Here is a 13624-nt window from a genome sequence, read left to right on the forward strand (position 1 = left end):
TTCTGACAAAGCCAGTCTGGTCCTCATGTATTAATACTGGTAGTATCACTTCTATTCGTTTAGATAATATGGAAGTGAATAGTTTATAGTCGTTGTTTAAAAGACTTACAGGACGGTAATTCCCACATTCCAATTTGTCTTTCCCCTCTTTAGGTATGGTCGAAATCACCCCTTTCATCTTTCTGATTGCCAATTGAATTTCTTCTTTTGTTATTTAAGATGTTAATTTTTCATTTTGTTCATCAGTGATCATTGGAAGGTTTACCTGGGACAGGAAGGCATCGATTTGGTTGTCGTTGTTTGTCTGTGGTTGAGAATATAATTTTTTATAGTATTCTCGGAAGCATTGTTGTATTTTCTCCTGACTAGTTTCTATTACATTGGCTACTGAGTTTCTTATTTTATATATAGTTCTGTCTGCTTGTTGTTTTCTTAACCTATATGATAAAAGTTTCAGTGATTTCCCATCTGTCTCATAGTATTGTTGCTTTGTCTTTGAGAGACTTTGCATGTTCTTTCTGTATACTTTTCAAGTCCTCTTCTAATTTTTTTAGTTTTTGCTCCCTAATTTTCTTCTCATATGAGGAGATGGCTATTATTTTGCCCCTCCACACTGCTTTTAATGCATCCCAGATAATGGGTGGGGTCACTTCCTCATTATCATTATTTTCCAAATATAATTCAATTTCACTTTTCAGTTTATCTTTAATAATTGGGTTGTTCAGAATACTTGAGTTCAGTCTCCAGAGAGTAGATTTCTTATTATTATTCAGATAGATTGACATATAGATGGGACCGTGATCTGAAATAGTACTGGGTCCTATTTCACAGTTATCCAACCTAAAAAAATCTCCTTTAAGCATAAAAAAGTAATCGATGCGCGAGTAAAAATTTTGAGCGTCGGGTTTATTTCTCTCCACACGTCAACAATCCCCACTTCACGCATCCAAATATTTAATCTTCTGCTAATGTTTTTTGCGTCGGATTTCCCGTTTGAAGAGTCAATTTTTGGGTTTAATCGGATGTTAAAATCTCCGCCACCTATTAAAATTCCTTGACTTTTTGTCGTCATTAAATCAACCATATGTTTATGAAGGACCAGACACTGCCCGGCGGAACATACACGTTAAGGAGACTTATCACGACACCTTCTATTCTTCCTATAACCATAACAAATTTGCCTTCCTTATCCTTATGTTCTGATATGTGTTCATAGTTTACCGCATTGGATATCAGAGTCGCCACTCCTCTCCGCCTCCCCGATTCATGTGAAGAGAAGTAAACATGTTTAAATCCTGATTTATTCAATTTAGTATGTTCGGAGTCGCTGAGGTGTGTCTCCTGTAGGAAAGCTATTTGAATTTGATCTTTCTTTAATTTTGATAAGATTTTCCCCCTCTTAACTGGATTGAGTACTCCATTTATATTAAATGATGCTATTTTCAAAGACCTGTTTTGCATCTATGTGAATTCCTCCTCCATTCCAAACAAAAACCTGGTGCGCTTCCCTCTCCCCGCGTAAATCGGCAGGGAACGAATAACTAACACATTAATAAACATCAAACTGAACACAATTTGTCCTTGTGACTCCCTATGTAGGGGTCTGTTAACCTGACCCTGTTGAGCCTCCCGAGGAGGCTCGAAGGGAAAAGTCTCCCTCAGTTCGGAGGGAGAGGCCCTTACCTGCAACAGTCGCCTGTCGGAAAAAGGAAAAAAAATTAAAGGTGAAAAAATTGGCCCCGAACGAACCAGTCTATTAAACAGTGGATCTCCACCACTAATTACAGACATATTACATGACCGATTTCATGGTTTATTCCGTCGTCCTCAGGCCGTGGGTTAAGTCCTTTAGGTCCCGGAGGGGGACGGTGATGATTTCCTGAAGGCTCGGAGCTTCTCCTTGTATCTCGGCTCCAGTTCGGCTGTGCCCTTCCTTGCCCGTCGGTCCACTCTCTTCCAGGTCAGCCGCTGCACCTGCTCCATCAGCGTCGCCGGAGGTGTGGTGGTTGTCACGGTGTAGCCTCTTCTCAGCAGGTCCTCTGATGCCTCCTCCATGGTATCGTAGGTTTTGGTCCCGTCCTCGTGTCTCACACGCAGCCTGGCAGGGAAGAGGGTCTGGAACTGGACTTTATTTTCCTTCAGCACTTTGCGTATCTCTGTGTATTCTCTTTGTTTCTTGAGTAATAGAGGTTGGTAGTCGTGGTCCAAGTTTATGTGGTTTTCTTGCCAGGCAAACCCCTTCTTCTGCCATGCCTTGCGGAGTAATGTGTCTTTTGTTTTAAAGCTTAGACACTCTCATGTTATTTCTCAATGTTAGGTACTTTAATTACATTATTTTTCTTATTGCTCCAAGATGTCTGTCTCCTCTCATTTATGGCCTCAGGGATGAAATGTTTTTTTATACCCTGAAGAGATTAGCTCTCTGTGGTTTGCGTAAGAAACACTGATCAGATTTGTATCTATTAACAAATTGTCATGGTTATATTATAAAATGTTTTTGTTATTTAATTGCGTCTCTGGCTTGATTGATATTATTTTATTATTAAAAAAATGTAAATTAAATATTCAGTTCGATATAACAATGAAAATGTTGATTGACTAACATCCAATCTCACTAATTGTATTTTTGCAGACAACATTTGCAGATTTTATTAAACTCAGTTTGCAATTCATCCTCTGTCATTAACCTGACATTATAGAGAGAATTAAAAAAACTTCAAACAGGCCTGCTGTGATATTTACAAAATGGCTATCTATAAATTACCTGAAAAATAGACATGTTTAGAAATACTTTTCAACAGAGAGAACCTCATATACTAACTAGCCTCTGCCCGCTGGCCAATGATCACCTGCCAGATTGAATTCTCCTTGTCTTTCGTCAGTTTTCCCCGTGATGTCAGGTATTTTCTTTGCAGAGCATTGAGTTTGTGCTAAGCCTGTTCACAAACAGAGAGAATGTGCACAGTTTACATTTAAATAAAACACCAACTATGGTGACATAGGAGCACAAAATAGTCATATTAAATCATAACTTTAGTTGGTTAAAGTTACCTTGGGGCAACGCCCTTCAAAGGAAGGGAAAAGATAGCCTATTTATTGATTAAGATCAGTCTCATTTAGATCTAGTTAAATTAGAAATCTCAATATTTACTATAAAAGATTATAAAATGAACAGTGAAGGTTATGGAGTGTAGAGGTTGGCAAACTTCCCTTATGCAACATTACTGAAAGAACCTTTGTGAAAGAAAAACATTTATTATGAATATAATAAAGTATAAAAACACAAATTACTAACAATCTTACTAGCTTAACAAAGATAGGTATGTGAGTGTGGATGTCTATGTAAATAAGGTGGTTTCTCAAAATGGTGGTTCACCAAACGTTCACATCTTCCTCAGCATGCTTTCAAAATGGTCGCTAACCCCCCCTAAAGTTGACAGCCCTTCCCCCCTTCTTCTGCAGTGGAGGAGGAGATAACTAGGTGTAGAGACATGAGTGTGTCTGTGTAAATGTTAATCAAAGACTGAAAGGGTCAGAGAGATTCTGTGACGAACATAACTAACATTTAACTTTCAAATAACTTATAAACACAATATCCCAACACATATCAAACTTATAAACACCACACAGAATCAAATAAAGTCTTGCTTAGCTTAGTATAATCATTAAGCCCAGATTATGTTACCGATCCGAGGGAAAGGGAAAAGGTGTTAGGCTTTCTGTTAGGCTTTCTCAGATTAAGGACCCAATCGCAGACCAAGTTGCAAAAAACACTTATTTATTTCAAAAAAGGAAAAACCAAGGATCCAAAAGGGAAAAAACACAAGAGCAAAAAGCTGAAAAAATCCTCTTCAAAAACACAGAGGATCAAAAATCTGAAAGTCAAATACCATACCAGGTAAACAGGGCTCAAAAATGGGAATTCTGGCATAGCTTCTCACATACAAACGATAACAATCCGACAGGGGACAACAGAAAGACTGGGCTTATATAGAAGGGGGAACAAAGACAAGACACAGGTTAACAAATCAGGCAAACACTCAGGCTGATGATAGGGAACAGGTGAGGGAGAAAAAGAGCTGGAAGCAGCAGAGGGCGGAGTCTCCAGACAATAACAGAACACACATGGCCTGACAACATAAACATGACAACATAAATAAACAGGGGGAAACACATGGCATAACTAAAACACAGCAGGAGGCACAAGGAAAAATGTCTTAGATCACCAGGATCTTAACAGTACCTCCTCCCTAACGGACGCCTCCAGGCGTTTTCTTGGGCGGAATGGGGTGCTGGCGGTGAAAGTCCTTGCGAAGGGCTTGGCATAGGATGAAGCGAGATGGGACCCAGGATCTCTCCTCGATGCCATCGCCCTCCCAGTCCACGAGGTACTGGAGTCCCCGGCCACGGCGGCGAACATCCAGCAATCGACGCACTGTGTGTGCCTCTGAACCAGGTTTGGGGGCAGGGTGCAAGGGGCTACAAATAAATGGCTTGATTCTGGAAACGTGGAAGGTGGGGTGTAGAGATGAGCCGGATACTCGGCTGAAACGAGTATCCGGTACGGATAAAGCACTTTTGCCGAGCACGAGTATTATACGAGTAATACGAGTCAATATCTGTGCTCGGACTGAATGAAAATCCTCACACAGCGTCACAGCGCTCCTCCCCTTCACACACCGCTCTGCTCACTCACTCAAAGAACAGCTCTCTGTCTCTCAGTCACTCAGGTTCGCGGGTCTTTTCCGTTAACGTTTAGGGTTTCTTCAGCTTGAAGTTTGTTTTTATTTCAGTTTGTACTTACTTATTAACCAGTAGAGTTCTGTTAAACGTGGGTTCGTTCAGACGTGGTGCTGGTAGAAAGCGACTCGCGTTGCGTCTCTGCCTGTCGGAGATTTTTTTTTTTTTTTTACTTTAACGGTTTAAACTTTTTTTAAACCGTCAGTTGGCTCTAACCAGTTTTATTTTACTTCACGCACTGAGTGTCTGACAAGTTCTAGGTAGTAGTGGTATAAAAAATATTACAAATTAAGCTACACACACACACACACACTCCCCCTCTCTCTCTCTGTCTCTCTCTTACTCACTTACACACACACACACACACACACACACACACACACACACACACACACACCTGGTGTGGAAATAAATTAAAAAAAATTCAAAGTTAAAAAAGAAAGTTATGTTGAGTATGAAAACACTTGTTATTACATTTCACTTCATAATTGCAACAGCATGTGTTGTATTCATTGTTACAAAACTTGTTCTGTAAATAGTTCGTTTGCTATTGTGATCAAAATCATTGATCTGAAGCTCAATGCTGATGCTGTCCTGTAATAGTTTTCTAATCAGCAATAAATATAACAATTTCTGATCAACCCATATCAATTGCATGCTTAAAATAACATACTGGTTAAAGCCCCGCCCATTTCAAGACAACCCGGCCCACTTCCGGGTTAAATCACACCCACTTCCGGGTTAGGCCCCGCCCACTCCGAGTACGGATACGTATACAGATAATTGATATGGTTAACAGATACAGATACAGATAATGCTGTACTCGCTCATCCCTAGTGGGGTGGAATGCGGCGAAGGGGACGAGGAAGGTTGAGACGAACAGCGGTGGGACTGATGACTCCGGTGATTGGAAACGGTCCGATGAAGCGGGAGAGAGCTTACGGGACTCAGTCTTGAGGGGGAGGTCTTTGGTGGAGAACCACACCTGTTGCCCCTGGCGATAAAGGGTGGGGGGGTTGGGAGCGGTGTTTGTCTGCCTGGACCTTCATCCTGGCAGAGGAGAGAAGGTCTGCTGAGCGTGTGCATTTCCAAGTCCGGCGGCAGCGACGGATGAATGCCTCAGCAGAAGGAACGCCCACCTCCCTCTCCTGGTCCGGGAACAGAGGTGGTTAATAACCCAGGGAACACTCGAAGGGGGAGCGGCCTGTGGACAATGTAATATGGGAATTTATGGCGTATTCCGTCCAGGGCAGTTGTTGGCTCCAGGAGGTGGGGTTCTGCGACGCCACGCATCGCAGCATCGTCTCCAACTGCTGGTTCGCCCTCTCGGTTTGGCCGTTGGACTGGGGTGAAAACCAGACGATAAACAGACAGATGCACCAATAGACCACAAAAAGCCTTCCAGAAACTGGATGTAAACTGAGGGCATCAGCCTCCACGATGAACTGTCTACTGGGTCAGGTTGGATCAGGATGGGGGCTGAGGTGAAGCTCTGCTTTAGGGCTTGAAACGCTCCCTCCGCAGCAGAGGACCAGAGGAACTTAACAGCCTTTGAAGTCAGGGCTGTGAGGGGAGCCGCCAGTGAACCGTAATCCCGGATGAAGCGTCGATAAAGTTCGCAAATCCGAGGAAGCTTTGAAGCTTCTTGCTGGTTGAAGGAGGGGGCCACTCCACGACTGTTTCAACCTTTTGCAAATCCCAGAAAGGTGACTGTTTTTTGATGAAACTCGCACTTCTCAGCCTTCACAATGAGCCGGTTCTCCAGCAGTCGTTGAAGGACAGAATGTACATGGGAGACATTATTAATTCAGTTTTTTAAACTTGATCTGTTTGAGATAAACATCTCAACTGAGGAAGTAGACGGCTCCCCTCCGAACAGCGGCCATTTATTGTACATGACACATAACAATGAATATCCAATGAGCATTGTCCAAATGTAAAAAACTATTTTAAATGCAAAGCAGAGACAACTCAAGATACAAAGAATATATTTATCAATAAGGCTTCTAATCTTCCAAGAGCTTTGTAATATTGAAGCCCAACTACTTTGGACACAAAGTCTCTTTCAAGCACATCACATTGTAACTATGGCAAATCAATGTTGGCAGTGACTGGTGATGACAACTCTGGTGGTTAAACTTTTATTTTTTTATTTATTAATTTTATCGTCCCCTTGTGGTCGTGGCAACTTTGAATGCCATGTTACTTCAGGGATTGTTTGGTTAAATGAAACCTCTTATATAGATATATTTTTGTCACATTTATTTAACTTACATTGTTTGTCATATACTTCTGATGTTTATTGTTTTTTTGTTTTGATCCTTGTAAATTTTTATGTGGTTACAAATAAGACATTTAAGGCTAAAAAGAACTTTGACGGAGTGAGGCATTAATTACAGTCTCATTATAGTTCAGGTTTTCATCGCACTTTTCCTCCATCAAGATTTTGCTATTCACAAATCTGATTGTGTATAATTTCTACATGTTTTCATCTGTGTACATTCTGGTCACACCTATTACTCTTCATCACCAATGCACTTCCTCTTCCTCATTCAAGGCCTCAGCTCCTTGCACTGCTTTATTCTCTCACCGTCAACATCAGCATCTCTGAGCTTCTACAAACAACACAGGGTTTCCTCTGAGGGGCTGTTCATCTTTTCACATGTGGCAGGGTCATGTCAGGTCTGCCATTGGTCAACTTTACTTCCCGATCATGAGCATCACCAGTGTGTTGTCCTACGCCAAGATAATGAAAGTGTCAGTGCAGTGTTAAATCTGTGAAAACAAGAGGACATCAGATCTGTGAATTTGCCAAAGCTCAGAGTGGCTATAAATTACAGGATATAACCAACATGTATAATAATGTATCAAATGAGAACATGAAAAAAGAAACAATGTAACAAAGGGATGGTTTGTTTTGATTCTACAAATAATTATTACATCGATCACCTCAATTTTCAATACAAGTGTAACAGGCCAAATTAACCCCCGCCCAGATTAAACCTGGGTATACCCCGGGGATAAACTGTCCAAGGCCAAACTATACCTGGGGATGTAAAATAGCCTAGGCCAGACTATACCCCTCCAGGCAGGGCCAGTCCTTCCTATAGGCGACAAAGGCGGTTGCCTAGAGCGCCACCTAGAGGGAGGCGCCAAAAACTGCGCCTAGGAAAAAGACAGAAAAATATTTAAATTTTTTCCTGCCAGACTTTTTTGCGCCCCCTTCTATTTCTCGAACTAATAATTTGACATCAAAAACATATATTTGACATAGGGGGAAAATTTGCCAAAAATCTAAAGAGGTAGGGGGGTTGTCAGAACATGCTAGCGCATTGATGGGTATGGGTCGAGTGTGGGTCGAGCGGACGGATACATTTTTATTAATTTTTTTGTTTAGTTTTTTTCCAAACTTGCATGCACCTAGTGCAGTACATTCCTATTATCATTGGTTGAATGTTGCCCGGTTCTGTATCCCTCCTCCACTCCCTGAGATGCCCAGGCATGCAAGAGATGTCCTAACAAACGTTAGATGATGGCTGAAGTTCAAGCACTATGGACTCTGGTACTGGAAGAAAAATAATAGATATCTAGACACTCTTTTATTATAACTTGACAGAAAATAAAACACATCGCACTGCAATAACGGGAGAGAAACCGTTTGGCTTCAAAATATGTTGGAAAAACACAACAAGCCTCAAGAGACACCTGAGAGCGCACAACCCTGTAATTCATGCTACGGTAAATTAGCTAGCAACTACTAAGAACTGTTGTAGCAATCTTTGATCTTTGTGGAAATTTTGATGTTGTTATCAGTGTTTGACTTTGAACATTTATACTGTTGCGAGGATTTGCTAGTCATAGAAGTTGAAGTTTCAGGACATAGTAATCTTTGATCTTTTTGGAAGTCTAATATTTTTTCGGTTTTTCTGGTTGAAGAAATACAAGTCTATGTTTTAGAGTTTTAAGATGTAACCGGGTTCCAACTAAAGACCAGCACCAACAAGAATTCAATGTTGGATGGAAGAGATGCTCATGTTGCAGCGCTCCTGTTGTAGGATCAAACAAGTATTATCTTAAATGTGAACCTTTGCATTCAACTTATGAAATAAAGTTACATGTAAATAGTTGAAACAAATAAAGTCGCCATTACTGAATTATGTTTTGAGTGTGAATCCCTCCAACGGACAAAGTGAGTAACTATAGCTACTGTCGCCAGAGGTGTAAAGTAACGAATTACATTTACTCACGTTACTGTAATTGAGTAGTTTTTGTGTGTACTTTGTAATTTTTTGAGTAGCTTTTGAAATGGGTAATTTTACTTTTACTTAAGTAGATTTTGACTGAAGTATTGCACTTCACTACATTGGAAATTACATCCGTTACTGAGTAAAAAAATAAACAGTTCAAGGTGCAAGGCAATTCTCACTGCAGTGGTAGATGCTGCATAGAGTCGATGACGTTCCCTCACGTGCACGTTCAACATATGAAAACTGATTGTAAAGTTCACTGTTATATGCGCGACACTGCACAGGGAGCCACTGCAGAGGTGCTGAAGAGCCGCAGGTTGTCGAGCCCTGGCTCCGGCGAAAGAGCGATTTGTTTACTGCTCCGCCGTTAAAGACATGCGGACGTCAAAACATTAGATCAGCTATAATATTAGTTCCGCCCCGCATTTTCCCCTCCCGGTCGCGCGCGCACATGTTATGACTCCGCGCTGTTTGAGAATCACTGCATTACACAGGGCCGGCGCTCTATGCAAGCTTCACTCCTGGCGGCCACCCCCCACCCAAGACTGCATTTCTTTTCAAATAAACACAAGAACGATCGCAACGACATGGTGCAAGCATTCGATTTAGACAGCGTCTCTCCTCAGGAGAAGGAAAACATTCCGTAACGTTTTAGCTAGACCTCAGATAATATGAACGTGTTCACTGTTCAAATTCAATATTTGTCATTAAGTTTCGTTCAGTTCAACGTTCTCATAAAAATGAACGTGTTCAATGAACGCATTCTTTTGAACTCGTTCATGCACAACACTGCCTGAAACTCAACACTGGCCTACCTGCCTTGGCCGCCTGCGAGCAACTCTTCAGCTGTGATGCTGTTCAATGCAAAGCGAGCCTGGATGAGCTCTACTCAGCTTGAAAATCAGCTGCTGCTCAAACTCAACAAGAAGTTTGTAGACTAGTGCTCAAAAGGTGGGCCAAAGTTTAACCAAAAGTTTAAATAAACAGTGGGACAGCGGCATTTTAACTTTTTATTTTAGCTGTCATGTGGTTCATGTCTTGACATGTCCCACCAAAAGTTCTTAAATGTTGTGTAGACATGTTTAATGTTTAATGTTTGACATGTTTAATGTCATTGCACTTATATTTGTAAAGATTCTCCTTTAACTAAAAATTACTGTTATTGGATTGGATTTATGACCCCTTGTCCTTTTTTGCACTGTATAGGAGCGGCCCTCATCAAGTTGTTGGAAGTAACTAAGTAACTTTTACTTAAATTAATTTTAAATGAACTACTTTTTACTTTTACTTGAGTAGATTTATGGATGGGTACTTTTACTTGTACTTGAGTAAAATTTCATCAAAGTAAAGGTACTTTTACTTGAGTACAATATTTCAGTACTTTTTACACCTCTGACTGTCGCCTATGAGGTGCGTTGTCACCTTCACTCCAGGGATTGTTTGGTAAACTGGGTCTTGTGTTCTTATGTCTTGTGCTGTTATTTGTCCATGCACGCTGTACTACAATAATGTGTGTTGTGTTTAATAACTGTTGATTCATAGAGAGATAATTTGAGCATCTGTTCTTCAGTTCTGCATCTGGTTTTAGAGCTGAATGAAGTGTGGCAGTGTCTGAACGCTTTTTATATTTGGTTGTGACAGAGAGAAAAATGGCTGCTAACATCACTACAGAGTACAGGATGAATAATAAGATCATGTTGATTCAGGTCTTTGTCGTCCTCTTTCTCTGCATTAACCTTCTGCTAATTATGACCTTTTTCTCCAAGGAGGTCTTCTACACCACCATGCGCTACGTCTTATTTGCTGTCACACTAATGTCCGACTGTCTGTTTTTATTCGTGACTGACATCCTACTCATCTTGAGTTACTATCGCTTTATGATACAAATGTGGTTGTGCCTTATTATTTATATCATTTCGTCGCTGTACATGTTTGTGACACCGGTCACTCCGACGGCGATGACCCTGGAGCGCTACGTGGCCATTTGCCTGCCGCTGCGTCATGCAGAGCTGTGCTCCCCACGCAGCACTCTGCACGGCATCCTCATCATCCACAGCCTCAGCTCTCTGCCCTGCATCGTTGTTCTCTCCATGTTCTTTGCATCGGCCTCCTCTGCCTCCTACACTCAGGGCAGAATGTGCACTGTGGAAATCTTCATCATCCACACGTGGCAGGGTCACCTGAGATCAGCCATTAATCAGTTTTACTTCCTGATCATGTGCATCACAATCCTGTTTTCCTATGTGAAGATAATGAGAGCGGCCAAAGCTGCATCAGGAGAGGACAAACAGTCCACATGGAGAGGACTCAGAACTGTGGGGCTTCACGCTTTGCAGCTGCTCCTGTGTCTCATCCAGCTGTGGTGTCCTTTCATAGAAGCTGCTTTGCTTAAAATTAATATCATGGTGTTTATCAATGTCAGGTACTTTAATTACATTACTTTTATTCTTGCTCCAAGATGTCTGTCTCCTCTCATTTATGGCCTCAGGGATGAACTTTTTTTTCATGCCCTGAAGAGATTAGCTCTCTGTGGTTTGCGTAAGAAACACTGATCAGATTTGTATGGATTAACTAATTGTCATGATGTTATATTATGACATGTTTATGTTTTTAATTGTGTCTCTGGCTTGATTTATATTGCTATGTTAAAATAAAGGAATGTTTTCGGTTGATGTCAGGTATTTGCTTTGCAGAGCATTGAGGTTGTGAACAGCCTGTTCACAAACATAGAGAGAACTTGCACAGTTTACATTTAAATCAAACACCAACTATGGTGACAGAGGAGCACATCAAAAGTTTTCAGGAAAATTGACATTTCTTTAACTTTAGTTGATAAATTCAGATTTGACTTTTAATTTCCCTTGTCATGTATTGGGAGTGAAAGCCAAAGTCACAGAGATCTTCATTCTGATATCAAACAATAACTCTCAAAACGTCTTATCTGTCAATTAAATAAGTGTGGAATTATATAAAGTTATAAATATTGGTGTTTTGGGGTTGATATATAGACTCGACCCTCACCTGCTCTGCTTTCAACCCCTGATCTCTTTTAAGTTTAGAAACTGACAGATATTAGTTTATATATACACATATAACAAAACATGTGAACATACATAGGAATTCAATAAGGAAAAAACTGTTGAACAATAGATTAAGACTTAGTTTTGAATACTCAATCACCTTATTTTTTGTAAATTTGTCCTTTTGGTGTGGGATCAATAAATTTATATCTTTAATTTGAACCTTTATATTCAACTTGTGGAATAAAGTTACATGGAAATAGTTGAAAAGCATGAAGTCGCCATTTTAGGTATACTATTTTTGATTGCGTCCCTCCAATGGACAAAATGAGTAACTAAAGCTACTGTCGCCTACGAGGTGTGTTGTTGGCGAATGTTGTCGCTCGTGACTCTGTGGTGATTTAACGTTCATATGACGTTGTGTTATAGTTGCCGATATAAAGCCCTCACACACAGCATCTGCTCAGAAGGCTGCACAGGGCTCAGCTGAACACCTTCACTCCAGGGATTGTTTGGTAAACTGGGTCTTGTGCTCTTATGTCTCCTTCTAAATATTTCTCCATGCACGCTGTACTAAAATAATGTGAATTGTGTTTGATACCTGTTGATTCAAAGTGAGATCATCCCTTGTTGAGTTGTGCATCTGGTTTTAGAGCTGAATGAAGTGTGGCAGTGTCTGAAGGCTTTTTACATTTGGTTGTGACAGAGAGAAAAATGGCTGCTAACATCACCACAGAGTACAAGATGAATGATGAGATCATGTTGATTCAGGTCTTCGTCGTCCTCTTTCTCTGCATTAACCTTCTGCTAATTACAACCTTTTTCTCCAAGGAGCTTTTCTACACCTCCATGCGCTACGTCTTATTTGCTGTCACACTAATGTCTGACTGTCTGTTTTTATTCCTGTCTGACATCCTGTTCATTCTGAATTTATATCGCTATACGATACAAATGTGGTTGTGCCTTATTATTTATATGATTTCGTCTCTGTACCTTTTTGTGACACCGGTCACTCTGACGGCGATGACCCTGGAGCGCTACGTGGCCATTTGCCTGCCGCTGCGTCACGCAGAGCTGTGCTCCCCACGCAGCACTCTGCACGGCATCCTCATCATCCACAGCCTCAGCTCTCTGCCCTGCATTGTTTTTCTCTCCATCTTCTTTGCATCGGCCTCCTATGGCTCCGACACACAGGGCAGAACGTGCACTGTGGAAATCTTCATCATCCACACGTGGCAGGGTCACCTGAGATCAGCCATTTATCAGTTTTACTTCCTGATCATGTGCATCACAATCGTGTTTTCCTATGTGAAGATAATGAGAGCGGCCAAAGCTGCATCAGCAGAGGACAAACAGTCCACATGGAGAGGACTCAGAACTGTGGGGCTTCACGCTTTGCAGCTGCTCCTGTGTCTCATCCAGCTGTGGTGTCCTTTCATAGAAGCTGCTGTGCTTCAAATCAATCTCATGTTATTTATCAATGTCAGGTACTTTAATTACATTACTTTTATTCTTGCTCCAAGATGTCTGTCTCCTCTCATTTATGGCCTCAGGGATGAAATGTTTTTGAATGCCCTGAAAAGATTATCTCTCTGTGGTTTGCGTAAGAAACGCTGA

At 41.1% G+C, this 13624-nt stretch overlaps 1 protein-coding gene across 1 annotated transcript; it reads left to right on the forward strand.

Moving 5' to 3' along the window:
• The first annotated feature begins 12751 nt into the window (after window positions 1-12751).
• Window positions 12752-13624, forward strand: LOC128440086 (odorant receptor 131-2-like). Its single transcript, XM_053422665.1, has one exon. The coding sequence runs from the start codon at window positions 12752-12754 to the stop codon at window positions 13622-13624; it is 873 nt and encodes a 290-aa protein (XP_053278640.1).

The sequence above is a fragment of the Pleuronectes platessa genome, chromosome 5 (genome assembly GCF_947347685.1).
Source record: "Pleuronectes platessa chromosome 5, fPlePla1.1, whole genome shotgun sequence".
Taxonomy (NCBI): Eukaryota; Metazoa; Chordata; class Actinopteri; order Pleuronectiformes; family Pleuronectidae; genus Pleuronectes; species Pleuronectes platessa.